At 42.1% G+C, this 14,359-nt stretch overlaps 1 protein-coding gene across 1 annotated transcript in view; it reads right to left on the minus strand.

Annotated features, from left to right (window-relative positions):
* The window catches only part of LOC110496796 (oxysterol-binding protein-related protein 10), a 138,834-nt gene that overhangs the window by 68,112 nt on the left and 56,363 nt on the right, over window positions 1-14,359 (minus strand). The window contains exon 4 of the mRNA XM_036952521.2: window positions 12,950-13,021. Within this exon, the coding sequence (XP_036808416.2) occupies window positions 12,950-13,021 (72 nt within the window). The remainder of the gene's footprint in view (window positions 1-12,949; window positions 13,022-14,359) is intronic.

Raw genomic sequence — 14,359 nt, forward strand, 5'->3', positions numbered from 1 at the left:
TGAAATATTACTGATTATTTATGACCAAAACAACCAGAGGATTGATTTTAAACATCGGTTGGCATGTTTCTACTAACTTTTATTGTACTTTTTAAAAACTTTTCATCTGGACTTAGTGCACGCACCTTAAGCATTCAGATTACTGGACAAAAGTTTTTGGTCATAAAGAGGGACTTTATCGAACAAAACAAACATTTATTGTCTAACATGGAGACCTGGGAGTGCCACCAGATGAAGATCAAAGGGAAGTGATTAATTTTAATGCTATTTCTGACTTTTGTGACACTCTCCTTGGCTAGAAAATGGCTGTATGGGTTTCTGTGGCTAGGTGCTGACCTAACATAAATCGCAAAGTGTGCTTTCTCCGTAAAGCCTTTTTGAAGTCTGACACAGCTGTTGCATTAAGGAGAAGTTTATCTGTAATTTGATGTGGCTCTCTGCACTTTCACCTGATATTTGTTTGAGACAATGCATTTCTGAACTTAACGCGCCAATGTAAACTGAGATTTTTGGCTATAAATATGAACTTTATCGAACGAAACATACATGTATTGTGTAACATGAAGTCCTATGAGTGCCATCTGATGAAGATCAAAGGTTAGTGATTAACTTAACCACTATTTTTGCCTTGTGAGCCCTCTCCTTGGCTGGAAAATGGCTGTATGGTTTTCTGTGACTAGGTGCTGACCTAACATAATCGCATGGTGTGCTTTCGCAGTAAAGCCTTTTTGAAATCGGACACTGTGGTTGGATTTACAAGAAGTGTATCTTTAAAATGGTGGATAATACTTGTATGTTTGAGGAATTTTTATTATGGGATTTCTGTTGTTTTGAATTTGGCGCCCTGCAATTTCACTGGCTGTTGTCGAGGTGGGACCTTGTACCAGAGAGGTTAAGAGAATGTATTTCTTGTTAAAAGGCTGAATAGCTCTAAAGGGAGCTAGGCAAGGGAGCTAGGCTAAGCAAGGGGGGGGGGGTTGTGCCACATCAGTTTTGATTGGCTCAGTTGAGTGGGGTTATTCACCTGTTTTATTTTGGTGGTTCATCTGACCAGTTTGTTCAGTCTGTTTGAGTTTGTGTAACAGTATAACTTTAGACCGTCCCCTCGCCCATACCCGGGCGCGAACCAGGGACCCTCTGCACACATCAACAACAGTCACCCACGAAGCATCGTTACCCATCGCTCCACAAAAGCCGCGGCTCTTGCAGAGCAAGGGGAACTACTACTTCAAGGTCTCAGAGCAAGTGACGTCACCGATTGAAACGCTATTTAGCACGCACCACCGCTAACTAAGCTAGCCGTTTCACATCCGTTACATTTGGATTGTTTTGTCCAATTCAGTTTGGCCGGACTTGTTTGTTCAACCCGTTTGAGGTTGCAATCGCAATTAGTTGCGAGTGCAATTCATTAATCTTATTCAATCAGTCCGAGTCATGTGGGTCGGGGAAGTGTATCAGAGAAGGGCTGAATTTTCAGGTCGCTTGGGGAAAGCATAAGAAATGCATAAAGGTAAGTGTGGAATTCGTCTGTCGTTGGTGGGGAAGCTCCTCTCCTGGTTCGCTGCTTAAGTGCAGCCTGGTAGGGAGGACGCGCCCGGTTTCCACCGGGGTTGAGCAAGTGTGAAAGAAAGAGTAAAAGAAGGATTCAGTCTGGAAGCGAACCGCTCCTGGACCGTAACTTAAGTGTGACCTGGTAGGGAGGACGCTCTTGGCCTGGACCCAACGTACGACTGTATGGTGATCAAACATTTACAGAAATATGTCTGTTACCAGGAGGGCTGGAGTTAAGAGTAAGGTGGGTACAGATAAGAACTTCTCAATTTACCATTTGCAGATGGTGGCGTAAACCAGGAGAAAGAATAACCTTTAAACTACGACTGATTAAACAGTGGTTGGCACAGGAAATAGTAATGATACAAATGTGGGTAGGAGATTTACGGACATGGACCAGCCGTCCGGACATAAATTGTTAAAAAAATAATATATAAAAGTGAATGGCAGAACAGAATGAGAATAGGGAACAAAGAATAGTATGGATACTATAAGAAGCTCAAAGAGGTCAAATAAAGCGAGTGTCTAGACTAGGGCAACAAAGTAAGAGCCAAAGAAAACAAAGAATACACAGGTGCAAGACAGAACATTATCAGGTTCCCGGAAATCAAAGAAAAGTTGTGAAAATAGAAGTGGAAGTGTTTATGCAACGAAAGAATAGGTATCTAAATAAAAAGACTGGAAAAGCAACTGATGCTGGGTGCAGCACAGTAGTTAGAAAATATAAAAGTAACCTGGATAGAGGTAGGAGGAACTAGGGTGTGGTCTAGTCACCCAGAGCTAAACGGTCCTGTTGGAAGATACTCATTAAAAGCAGAGAGAGAGAGAGTGGTTTTAGGAATTGGACAGTAGGGCGAATTGGATCTACATTAGAGGAACTAGCACAATCAAGGAAATGACATTTTGTGTTAGTACCATAGACGTTTAAGTAAAACTTGGCTTAGACTGAGAGAACAGGAGGGGTTTGAAAAAGGAATAGGGGTTAGAGGACAACAGTTAAAATAACCAGATACTAGTATTTAGTCAGCCACCAATTGTGCAAGTTCTCCCACTTAAAAAGATGAGAGGCCTGTAATTTTCATTATAGGTACACTTCAACTAGGAGACAAAATGAGAAAAAAAATCCAGAAAATCACATTGTAGGATTTTTTATGAATTTATTTGCAAATTATGGTGGAAAATAAGTATTTGGTCACCTACAAACAAGCAAGATTTCTGGCTCTCACAGACCTGTAACTTCTTATTTAAGAGGCTCCTCTGTCCTCCACTCGTTACCTATATTAATGGCACCTGGTTGAACTTGTTATCAGTATAAAAGACACCTGTCCACAACCTCAAACAGTCACACACCAAACTCCACTATGGCCAAGACCAAAGAGCTGTCAAAGGACACCAGAAACAAAATTGTAGACCTGCACCAGGCTGGGAAGACTGAATCTGCAATAGGTAAGCAGCTTGGTTTGAAGAAATCAACGGTGGGAGCAATTATTAGGAAATGGAAGACATACAAGACCACTGATAATCTCCATCGATCTGGGGCTCCACGCAAGATCTCACCCCGTGGGGTCAAAATGATCACAAGAACGGTGAGCAAAAATCCCAGAACCACACGGGGGGAACCTAGTGAATGACCTGCAGAGAGCTGGGACCAAAGTAACAAAGCCTACCATCAGTAACACCCTACGCCGCCAGGGACTCAAATCCTGCAGTGCCAGACGTGTCCCCCTGCTTAAGCCAGTACATGTCCAGGCCCGTCTGAAGTTTGCTAGAGAGCATTTGGATGATCCAGAAGAAGATTGGGAAAATGTCATATGTTCAGATGAAACCAAAATATAACTTTTTGGTAAAAACTCAACTCGTCGTGTTTGGAGGACAAAGAATGCTGAGTTGCATCCAAAGAACACCATACCTACTGTGAAGCATGGAGGTGGAAACATCATGATTTGGGGCTGTTTTTCTGCAAAGGGACCAGGACGACTGATCCGTGTAAAGGAAAGAATGAATGGGGCCATGTATCATGAGATTTTGAGTGAAAACCTCCTTCCATCAGCAAGGGCATTGAAGATGAAACGTGGCTGGGTCTTTCAGCATGACAATGATCCCAAACACACCGCCCGGGCAACCAAGGAGTGGCTTCGTAAGAAGCATTTCAAGGTCCTGGAGTGGCCTAGGCAGTCTCCAGATCTCAACCCCATAGAAAATCTTGTTGAAAGTCCGTGTTGCCCAGCAACAGCCCCAAAACATCACTGCTCTAGAGGAGATCTGCATGGAGGAATGGGCCAAAATACCAGCAAGTGTGTGAAAACCTTGTGAAGACTTACAGAAAACGTTTGACCTCTGTCATTGCCAACAAAGGGTATATAACAAAGTATTGATATAAACTTTTGTTATTGACCAAATACTTATTTTCCACCATAATTTGCAAATAAATTCATTAAAAATCCTACAATGTGATTTTCTGGATTTTTTTTTTCTCATTTTGTCTGTCATAGTTGAAGTGTACCTATGATGAAAATTACAGGGCTCTCTCAACTTTTTAAGTGGGAGAACTTGCATAATTGGTGGCTGACTAAATAAATGTTTGCCCCCACTGTAAGAACCTTCTAAAGTCATGACATAATTTTCTGGAATTTTCCAAGCTGTTTAACCTCTTGAACCTATAGGGGCGCTGTGTCATTATTGGATAAAAAGACGTGCCCGTTTTAAGCACAATATTTTGTCACGAAAAGATGCTCGACTATGCATGGAATTGACAGCCTTGGAAAGACACAACTCTGACGTCTCCAAAACTGCAAAGATATTATCTGTGCGTGCCCCAGAACTAATGCAACAGGCAAAACCAAGATGATGTTTCATACAGGAAATGCCCTGGATTCTGAAGGCGCTGTGTTCCAATGTCTCCTTATATGGCTGTGAATGCGCCAGGAATGAGCCTGCGCTTTCTGTATATTCCCCGAGGTGTCTGCAGCATTGTGACGTGTTTGTAGGCATATCATTGGAAGATTGACCATAAGAGACTACATTTACCTGGTGTCCCGCCCGGTGTCCTGTGTGCGTAATCAGTAAGTCCATGCGCGTTCCATTTCTTCAGAATTGAAAGTAAACTGCCACGATGGATTTTATCGTCGATAGATATGTGAAAAACACCTTGAGGATTGATTCTAAACATCGTTTGCCATGTTTCTGTCGATATTATGGAGTTAATTTGGAAAAAAGTTCGCATTTTAATGACTTTTTTTTCTTTTTTTTTTTTCTTACCCAAACGTGATGAACAAAACGGAGTGATTAGTCGACACAAATAATATTTTTTGTAAAAACGGAACATTTGCTATCTAACAGAGTCTCCTCATTGAAAACATCTGAAGTTCTTCAAAGGTAAATTATTTTATTTGAATGGTTTTATGTTTTTTTGTGGAAAATGTTGCATGCTGAATGCTAGGCTTAATGCAATGCTAGGCTATCAATACTCTTACACAAATGCTTGTTTAGCTATGGTTCAAAAGCATATTTTGAAAATCTGAGATGACAGTGTTGTTAACAAAAGGCTAAGCTTGAGAGCAAATAGATTAATTTCATTAGCCATTTTTATGAATAGTTAACGTTGTGTTATGCTAATGAGCTTGCTGATAGATTTACACAATCCTGGATACAGGGTTTTTTTCGTAGCTAAACGTGACGCAGAAAACGGAGCGATTTGTCCTAAACAAATAATCTTTCAGGAAAAACTGAACATTTGCTATCTGAGAGTCTCCTCATTGAAAACATCTGAAGTTCTTCAAAGGTAAATGATTTTATTTGAATGCTTTTCTGTTTTTTTGTGTAAATGTTGCCAGCTGAATGCTAACGCTAAATGCTACGCTAAATGCTACGTTAGCCATCAACACTGTTACACAAATGCTTGTTTTGCAATGGTTGAGAAGCATATTTTGAAAATCTGAGATGACAGTGTTGTTAACAAAAGGCTAAGCTTGAGAGCTAGCATATTTATTTCATTTCATTTGCGATTTTCATGAATAGTTAACGTTGCGTTATGGTAATGAGCTTGAGTCTGTATTCACGATCCCGGATCCGGGATGGGGAGATCAGAAAGGTTAAAGGCACCATCAACTTAGTGCATGTAAACTTCTGACCCACTGGAATTGTGATACAGTAAATTATACGTGAAATAATGTCTGTAAACAATTGTTGGAAAAATTACTTGTGTCATGCGCAAAGTAGATGTCCTAACCGACTTGCCAAAACTATAGTTTGATAACAAGATATGTGTGGAGTGGTTGAAAAACAAGTTTTAATGACTCCAACCTAAGTGTATGTAAACTTCCGATTTCAACTGTATAGCCAGTTAAGGAAAATGGTCTATGGCAGGGAAAGGGAAAAAAGAGGGCTGCGGAGTAGGAGGAAGATGAAAGAACCTGAAAGATATGGTGCACAATGTCTAATTTTTTATAAAAGGTACTCAAGTGCATTATGTCCCATGGGGCTCGCAGGACCTGGAATGGTTGTTTGCCCGCCTACCTGACCTCCATGATGGAGCAGGAAAATGGAATAGGACTTTTGAAGAGCAAACCATGGGTAAGCTACTGGCTGTGGGGGATCTGAAGGCACTGCTGGCGAGAGTAGTGGGAGTGGCAAAGAAGGAGGATGTAGGGAGGTCCAGTAACCTGAACGAGGCAATAGGGACTACACTGGGAGATGGAATAGACTTTGACTCACACTGCTCAGACTTTTGGTGTGCTCTAAGAAGGCAATACCCGGCAAGGATTGAAGAAGCACTGGGGGAGACAGAGAATCCAGCTGCGTATCTACATGGACAGCTGAAACGATGGAGGCTGGAAACAGAACGGGATCCAGAGGGGCACACACTGATGACAACTCTGTTCCGGAACTCAGTGATAGAGGCCAAGCCCCAGCCAGTGAGAAGCAGGCTGGAGGACGTGGTGGGACTGTCTTCAAAATCACACAAAGAATTATGTGACCATGTAATCCATGCAGTGGGAAAATACAGAAAGGATAAACAAAGACTCAAGGAACAAGGAGAATACATTCAGAACAAGCTAATACAGCTCCAGCTGGAAGGACTAACGAACAAAGGGAAAAAGAAAGTCCAAGCTCCAGTGACAGCCCCTGTCCCTGAAGCAGAACAATGGCTGCAGTCTCCTCTGGAGGACTACAACCATCTCCTGTCCAGCAGGCCCAAGTACAACCCACACCACCAGTAGTGAATGTGTATGCACAACAACCCCAACAATGGAATAATGGCAATAGGCAACAAAGACTTCTGCAAAACAATCAGAGAGGAGGAAACAGGGGCCCGCTGGGACCACCTGGGATCTGTTGGGGCACACTAGGCAAAATTGTCCTATTAACCCCTGGCAACAACAGGGAAACAGGAACCAAAATAATTGGAAACAGACTGGAGGAGGCTGGCAACAAAAATCAGAAGCAACCACAGGGTCCTGTGAACCCATGGGCAGGACCTAATCAGGGATACTAGGGGTGCCCAGAGAATCCTACAGGGAAGGCTCAGTTCCCAGTGATCACCACAAGAGCTGATCAAGAACCTATCCTGCAGGTTCAAATAGAGAACAGAGGCACACCCATGATGATAGATACGGGAGCCACTTACACATGTGTAAGTCCAAATTATGCCTCTCATCTCTCCATGTCTGGTGAATATGTCAAAACTAAAGGATTCTCGGGACAAACGCAGTTAATTCCAATGACAGGTCCAGTCCATTTAAGAGCTGATGATAAATCAGCAACCCTTCCTATATTAGTGTCAGAACAAACCCCAATGAATGTACTGGGAAGGGATGCTCTATGCAAAATGGGCATCCAAATGAAGTGCTCTCCTAAAGGGGTAACGGGACTAAAACCTACAAATGGTAATGACAAAAGGAACAGCAAATATGTATTGGCTAGGAGAAATTAAGATAGAAATAGATAAAACTGTAGTGGGGAAGGTTTATCCAGGCTCAGATACCTGAAGCTGATAGAGCAAAAATCAGAGTATCACTGCACAATGCAGTATGACCCCTAACAAGACCATTTATTAGAACAACTTTGGATAATGAATGCAAATGGAAAATCAGTACCAATTATGTCCCAGTACATAATTATAGGGAAACAGGGAGCAGCAATGGATGTAGGGGACAGGGATGATTCATACTGTGGAACATTTTTATAATATTTCTGATTCCGTTCCACACATTACATTGCTAGTAAATAAGGGAGCTATAGAAAATGATTTAGGTCCATGAGGAAACAAGCAAAAATAAGCAAGTGGAACAAAACAGACTATCCACTCATAAAGCCTTTATTAAAATACTGCCCACAACAGTAATGAATGGGGACCCAAAGGAGGTAGAAGTTAGAGCTAACCAACAAGTAGAATTAGGAGAAGGGATAGCACCAGATAACCAGCAGAGGCAGGAAATAGAACAAACACTTACCAAGTAGAATTAGGAGAAGGGATAGCACCAGATAACCAGCAGAGGCAGGAAATAGAACAAACACTTATCAAGTAGAATTAGGAGAAGGGATAGCACCAGATAACCAGCAGAGGCAGGAAATAGAACAAACACTTACCAAGTAGAATTAGGAGAAGGGATAGCACCAGATAACCAGCAGAGGCAGGAAATAGAACAAATACTTACCAAGTAGAATTAGGAGAAGGGATAGCACCAGATAACCAGCAGAGGCAGGAAATAGAACAAACACTTACCAAGTAGAATTAGGAGAAGGGATAGCACCAGATAACCAACAGAGGCAGGAAATAGAACAAACACTTACCAAGTAGAATTAGGAGAAGGGATAGCACCAGATAACCAACAGAGGCAGGAAATAGAACAAACACTTACCAAGTAGAATTAGGAGAAGGGATAGCACCAGATAACCAGCAGAGGCAGGAAATAGAACAAACACTTCCCAGAAGGGGTGTCACAACATGACACAGACGTTGGAGTAGTGAAATCAGCAAGTCCTGTAAGCATTAAAGTAAAACCAGATGCTAAACACCCCTGAAAAGACCAATATTATAGGAAACCAGAAGCCGAGGGAAGGCATAAGCATGACTATTGAGGGGCTGATAAAAGCAGGGTTATTAATAGAAACACAGAGCTGATACAATACATCTCTGTTGCCAGTCCTTAAAGCAGATGGAAAGAAATGGAGACTGGTACATGTCTTAAGAGCAATAAATGACATAGCACAGGACTGGCTTGCGGAAGTTCCAAATCCTTACACGATCAATGTTCCTCCAGATGCCAAGTACCTTACAGTGATTGATTTACGTGGAGCATTTTTTTGTGTGCCCCTGGCGGAGGAGTGCAGACATCTGTTTGCGTACACGTACAAATAAAAAAAGTAAACACATACAGTTTAAGTCGGAAGTTTACATACACCTTAGCCAAATACATTTAAACTCAGTTTTTCAAAATTCCTGACATTTTATCCTAGTACAAACTCCGTCTTAGGTCAGTTAGGATCACCACTTCATTTTAAGAATGTGAAATGTCAGAATAATAGTAGAGAGACATTTTTATTTAAGCTTTTATTTCTTTCATCACATTCCCATTGGGTCAGAAGTTTACATACACTCAATAAGTTTTTGGTAGCATTGCCTATAAATTGTTTAACTTCGGTCAAACATTTCAGGTAGCCTTCCACAAGCTTCCCACAATAAGTTGGGTGAATTTTGGCCCATTCCTCCTGACAGAGCTGGTGTAATCGAGTCATGTTTGTATGCCTCCTTGCTCGCACACGCCTTTTCAGTTCTGCCCACAAATTTTCTATAGGATTGAGGTCAGGGCTTTGTGATGGCCACTCCAATACCTTGACTTTGCCACAAATTTGGAAGTGTGCTTGGGGTCATTCTCCATTTGGAAGACCCATTTGCAACCTAGCTTTAACTTCCTGACTGATGTCTTGAGATGTTGCTTCAATATATCCACAATTTTCCTCCCTCATGATGCCATCTATTTTGTGAAGTGCACCAGTCCCTCCTGCAGCAAAGCACCCCCACAACATGATGCTGCCACCCCTGTGCTTCACAGTTGGGATGGTGTTCTTCGGCTTGCAAGCCTCCCCCCTTTTCCTCCAAACATAACAATGGTCATTATGGCCAAACGGTTCTATTTTTGTTTCATCAGACCAGAGGACATTTCTCCAAATGTACGATCTTGGTCCCCATGTGGAGTTGCAAACTGTAGTCTGGCTTTTTTTTAATGGCGGTTTTGGAGCAATGGCTTCTTCCTTGCCGAGAGTTCATTCAGGTTATGTCGATATAGGACTCGTTTTACTGTGGATATAGAAACTTTTGTACCTGTTTCCAGTAAGGAGAGAGTATAAGTCTGACCCCAAGGTCTATTTGAATGCATTAGGACAACCTAGAGGAATCCCCAGGGAATACAAAGCAAGAGATGAGGTTAAATCAGGATTTGAATATTTCTCTGGATAGCATCAAACAAAAATCCAGAATGGATTAATTATATTTACTATAACCAACAAAGATTCATTAATTATACAGACTATGCATTGACAGCGTTGGGAGAAGAAGTACAGGCCACAAGCAGAATGACATGGCAGAACAGGCAGTCCTTGAATTGGCTCTTAGCAGAAAAGGGTGGAGTTTGTGTTATGTTTGGAGATGAATGCTGCACCTTCATCCCCAATAACACCGCCCCAGATGGTTCATTTACTAAAGGCAATGACCAAGCTGAAAGGACTACGACAGGAAGTAAAGGTCAATGCTGGACATGACTCCCAAGCCTGGGACTGGTTGGACTGAATCCTGGGAAAATGGGGAGCAATGTTTGCAAAAATGGCAATCATGATAGGTGTCGCACTAGTGGTGATGGGAGTGGTATTCTGTTGTGTTTTGCCTTTACTGAAATCTCTCCTGATCCAAAGACAGTCCTTACCAACCCACCTGTGGAGGTGTACCCTGTCCCTGGAGCTCCAGGACAATACACCAACAAACAGGGAAAACCATGTAATGCTAAAGGAGGACCTTTGGCCTGTCCATTTGGAAATCCTGCATGGTTATGGGGAGTAGCTCCAGGGGGAGGTGTGGCTTGTCTTACCTATCAACAACAATTGTTAGAGACTGAAATAGATGGTTAACTTCCTGACATATATCCAGTTCCGGACTATGTCAAGAATAATGAGGATCCTGATCACAGGTTTCAACAGAATGTAGGAGCACATTGGCACCAACAGTGCCCTAAAAGAGGGTATTGTAAGTGGTGCCCAATGGGATGGAAAGAAAGAGATGGATATTATCATTATATTGAACCATTGGATTGTGCAATGTGTCAAAGGGGTGATTGCCCATTGTATTGTGATGAATAGTGTGTTTAGTGAATATACATATATTCAGTATATCAATTGTTGAATGATACTATAAATGATGTTAGACCTTCTGAGAATTTGTTTTGTCTAAACATGTATGTAACATAGGGTTTTTCCGGTTACAAGAGTCCACGGACCATGCCCTTAATCCTCCGACATGTTTAACGCTTATGCTAAAATGGTTGTTGGAGAGGTGTCCATGAGGGAGGGCCACATGTTTAGATGTCATATTGAGAACGATGTTATAAGGGTTTATGAGGTTGAGTTGATTTGATTTTATTGTATTCTACATAACTGAGAACCTTGGGCAAGGCAAACCAATGCATGCACATGCTTATACACAGTGTGTTAAAGGACAATTGGCTAGAGTATGGATCTTTTACTTCTTTCTAGCTATATGTGAAAGGAGAGGTTTGGTCCTGATTCCCCAGTATGGGTGAGGAAGAGGAGCAACGGTCGATAAGGAGAAAAGGGAGGCAGATTACCTCCATAGCAATACATACTTCTCCTTCTCACTTGTACTGGATCAAATTTAAGGGTTGGGACGTAAGTCCCAAAGGGGGGAATATGTGGGTGCTTTCTGTTAAGAGAATGTGTTTCTTGTTAAAAGGCTGAACAGCTCTAAAGGGAGTAACCAAAGGCACTATGTGTAATCCTGGGATTAAGTGTATTTATTTGTATAATTCTATAATGGCCTATAGTTATCTGTACTTAATCCTAGAATGGCCCGTAGTAATATTATAGTCCGATAATGGCATGTAGCAATCTTATAATTGCCTATAGTAATCTGTACTTATTATTTTCTGGAAATAATGTATAGGTGCGCCACCAATATAATTGATCCAAAGAACTAGAGGGGAGGGTAAACCCCGCCTAGAGGAAAGAACTTTGGAAACAATGGTGGAGATTTGGAAACAATGGTGGAGTAAAGCCGAGGGGATATGGTTATTAGCATAAAGTGGAGGGACTATGAAACTTGAATTAGCATGAAACTGTATAAAAAAAGAGTGGACTGAAACTGAGTCCGGCAGTTGGTCAATGGACCAACTCAGCTTGTTACTTTGTAATAAAGTCTATTTGAATTCATAGGCTCCGGTATCTGAGAGATATTATTGAACCAATATTTCCACAACGTTAGCAAGTTTGGTAGGCTACTACTGATCATCAGCAGCATCAGAGCTTGGAGAAGCCTAGTTACCGTGACTAACCGGTCACGTGGAATTTGACTGCGTTCATGGCTCGTGACTACTGGTGTGCTGTGGTGGCAATACAGTCATCATAATAGCCCTAGTAGGAAATGCTTGACAGCTTTTTTAATAAAGTGTTAATCTCCACCGAAAGCATAAATAAGCAGCTAACCTGAGGAAAGTGGCGTTCACTTATCAGTTGTACACCACACCCAGCATTGGAGATAAAATACTGTAGAACAAAAATGCCCTCATTCCCCAAGTGTATTTCAGTGCTCAGGCTAACATGGAGTCATTGTAGATGGTGTATGCTAAGCCAGGAATATATCTTCGCCTTCGGAGGAGATGCAATACTCATTCACTGAAGTAGAATGGGAAGCTTAGACGCGATTAGACTACTACAGTTGCATGGTAATGACAACTTGTGCCCTCTGTCACAGTACAGGAATTCCCCCCCCAAAAAACACTTTAGACAAGAAAAAAAATCCTCATCTTGCTCTTCCCCCTCTTCATTTTGGGAGCCTTTCCCTTGCTGATCCAAGTTAGGGAGTAGAATTGGACTTCTCTGTCTATTCAACTGTGCAGCACTTTTTGAAAAAGTGAATGTGGTTTGAGAGTTTGCAATTACATTTTCCAAGCGGGTATCCAATTATATATAGGCGTTTTCTTTACTTTTAAATATATGGATGAGTGCAGAAAGTGAGAACCAGGACACAACTAGAGATAAAGACATGGATAACCGTATAAGTGTATGTATGCCTACAGTATATAGAGAACTGAAAGTAGGCAGGTGATTGTGCTGAGCCAGTTGTTTGTACAGAGTCAGTAGCTGAGGTGTGGATGAGTGCATCGGGACTCACCAGCCCCTCCTGGCTGCCTCCCGTCGTTCTCTCCACATTCAGGTGCTCATCCGACCCCTTCAACTTCCACACCTAAGGCCAAACACAAAATAACAGAGAACTCAGTACATGGTCATGTTCAGTAGGTTGGGAAATGGAAAGATACTACCTGAACTTGTCCAATAAGAAAAGTTATTTATGTTTTCCATTACAAAACTATGTGCCCTACTGAACATGACCCAGATGCAAAACGGATTAAGTTTCATCTTTCCGCTGTTAAAATTAACTCGTCGGCTTACTCGTCATACAGTAGGTTCTGAATCTCTACTGTTTCCTCCACAACCCAGTGACTTCCAAACCAGGCTGTCAAGGCCCACAGCAGAGATCCAGAGGATGGGATAACTCCATCATGAGGCTGACACTCCACTGGCTCCACTGTCAAATGGAGAACCAATGTACCCCAGACAGACAGTGCAGAGACAGCACAGACCAACAACAGGGCTGAACTGGAGCGCCAGAGATGGTGGTTTTGCTATCCACTTACCTAACATACCAAGAGAGCAGGAGTCCATAACTAGCCATACTTCTGCAAATTCAAAACATTCCCCAAATCAAGTCTACATTGGCACTGGCTGAAAACAAACTCATTTACATAAGGAAAACGGGTCTTTCGGATTGTCTTTTTGACAGGAAACAGGAAGAATATTTCTGAGATTTCCTGTGCCACGAGGCATGGGTGGAGGAAATGGGAGTGATGCATCATGGGAGAAAGAGAGAGGAGATGCAGACAGACAGAGAGCGCATTGATTGTAGACCGCTGCGGTGCACTCACACAATCAGTCTGAGGACATGGAGAGATGGTGGGGGGGAGGAAAGGGACACAATCAGTCTGAGGACATGGAGAGATGGTGGTGGGGGGGGAGTAAAGGGATAGAAACACAGCACTGAAGAATAGGCTACTTGCTGAAACATTTTCCAACAAAGACAACACAATATGCTGGAGTAGAATAAAAATTAAAAAAACACTCCGGTGGCAGTCCTGAATCACTATGACCTCGATGTGAATATGACTTTCCCCACACAAAAGCTTTTGAAATCAAAAAGGTTTCCCTTTAAAAGCTATTGCCAAGTGGCACGTACCCAGGTTACCTCTTACACCCAAGCAGAGCAACAAGGATGATAATGTATTCAAAGGGAATAGCTGACTCATAAGGCCTACTGTAGCAGCTGCAGGGCCCTATGTGAGTCCATAACCAGCCATACTTCAGCAAATGATATACACTCCTCAAATCAAGTCTACATTGGCAATGGCTGAACATCAACTCATTTACATAAGAAAATGTGTCTTTCTTTTTTTTTTACAGGAAACACAGTGCCACGAGGCATGGGTGGAGGAAATGGGGGTGATGCATCATGGGAAAGAGGGAGAGA

The sequence above is a fragment of the Oncorhynchus mykiss genome, chromosome 18 (genome assembly GCF_057628025.1).
Source record: "Oncorhynchus mykiss isolate SJ-2025 chromosome 18, ASM5762802v1, whole genome shotgun sequence".
Lineage (NCBI taxonomy): Eukaryota > Metazoa > Chordata > Actinopteri > Salmoniformes > Salmonidae > Oncorhynchus > Oncorhynchus mykiss.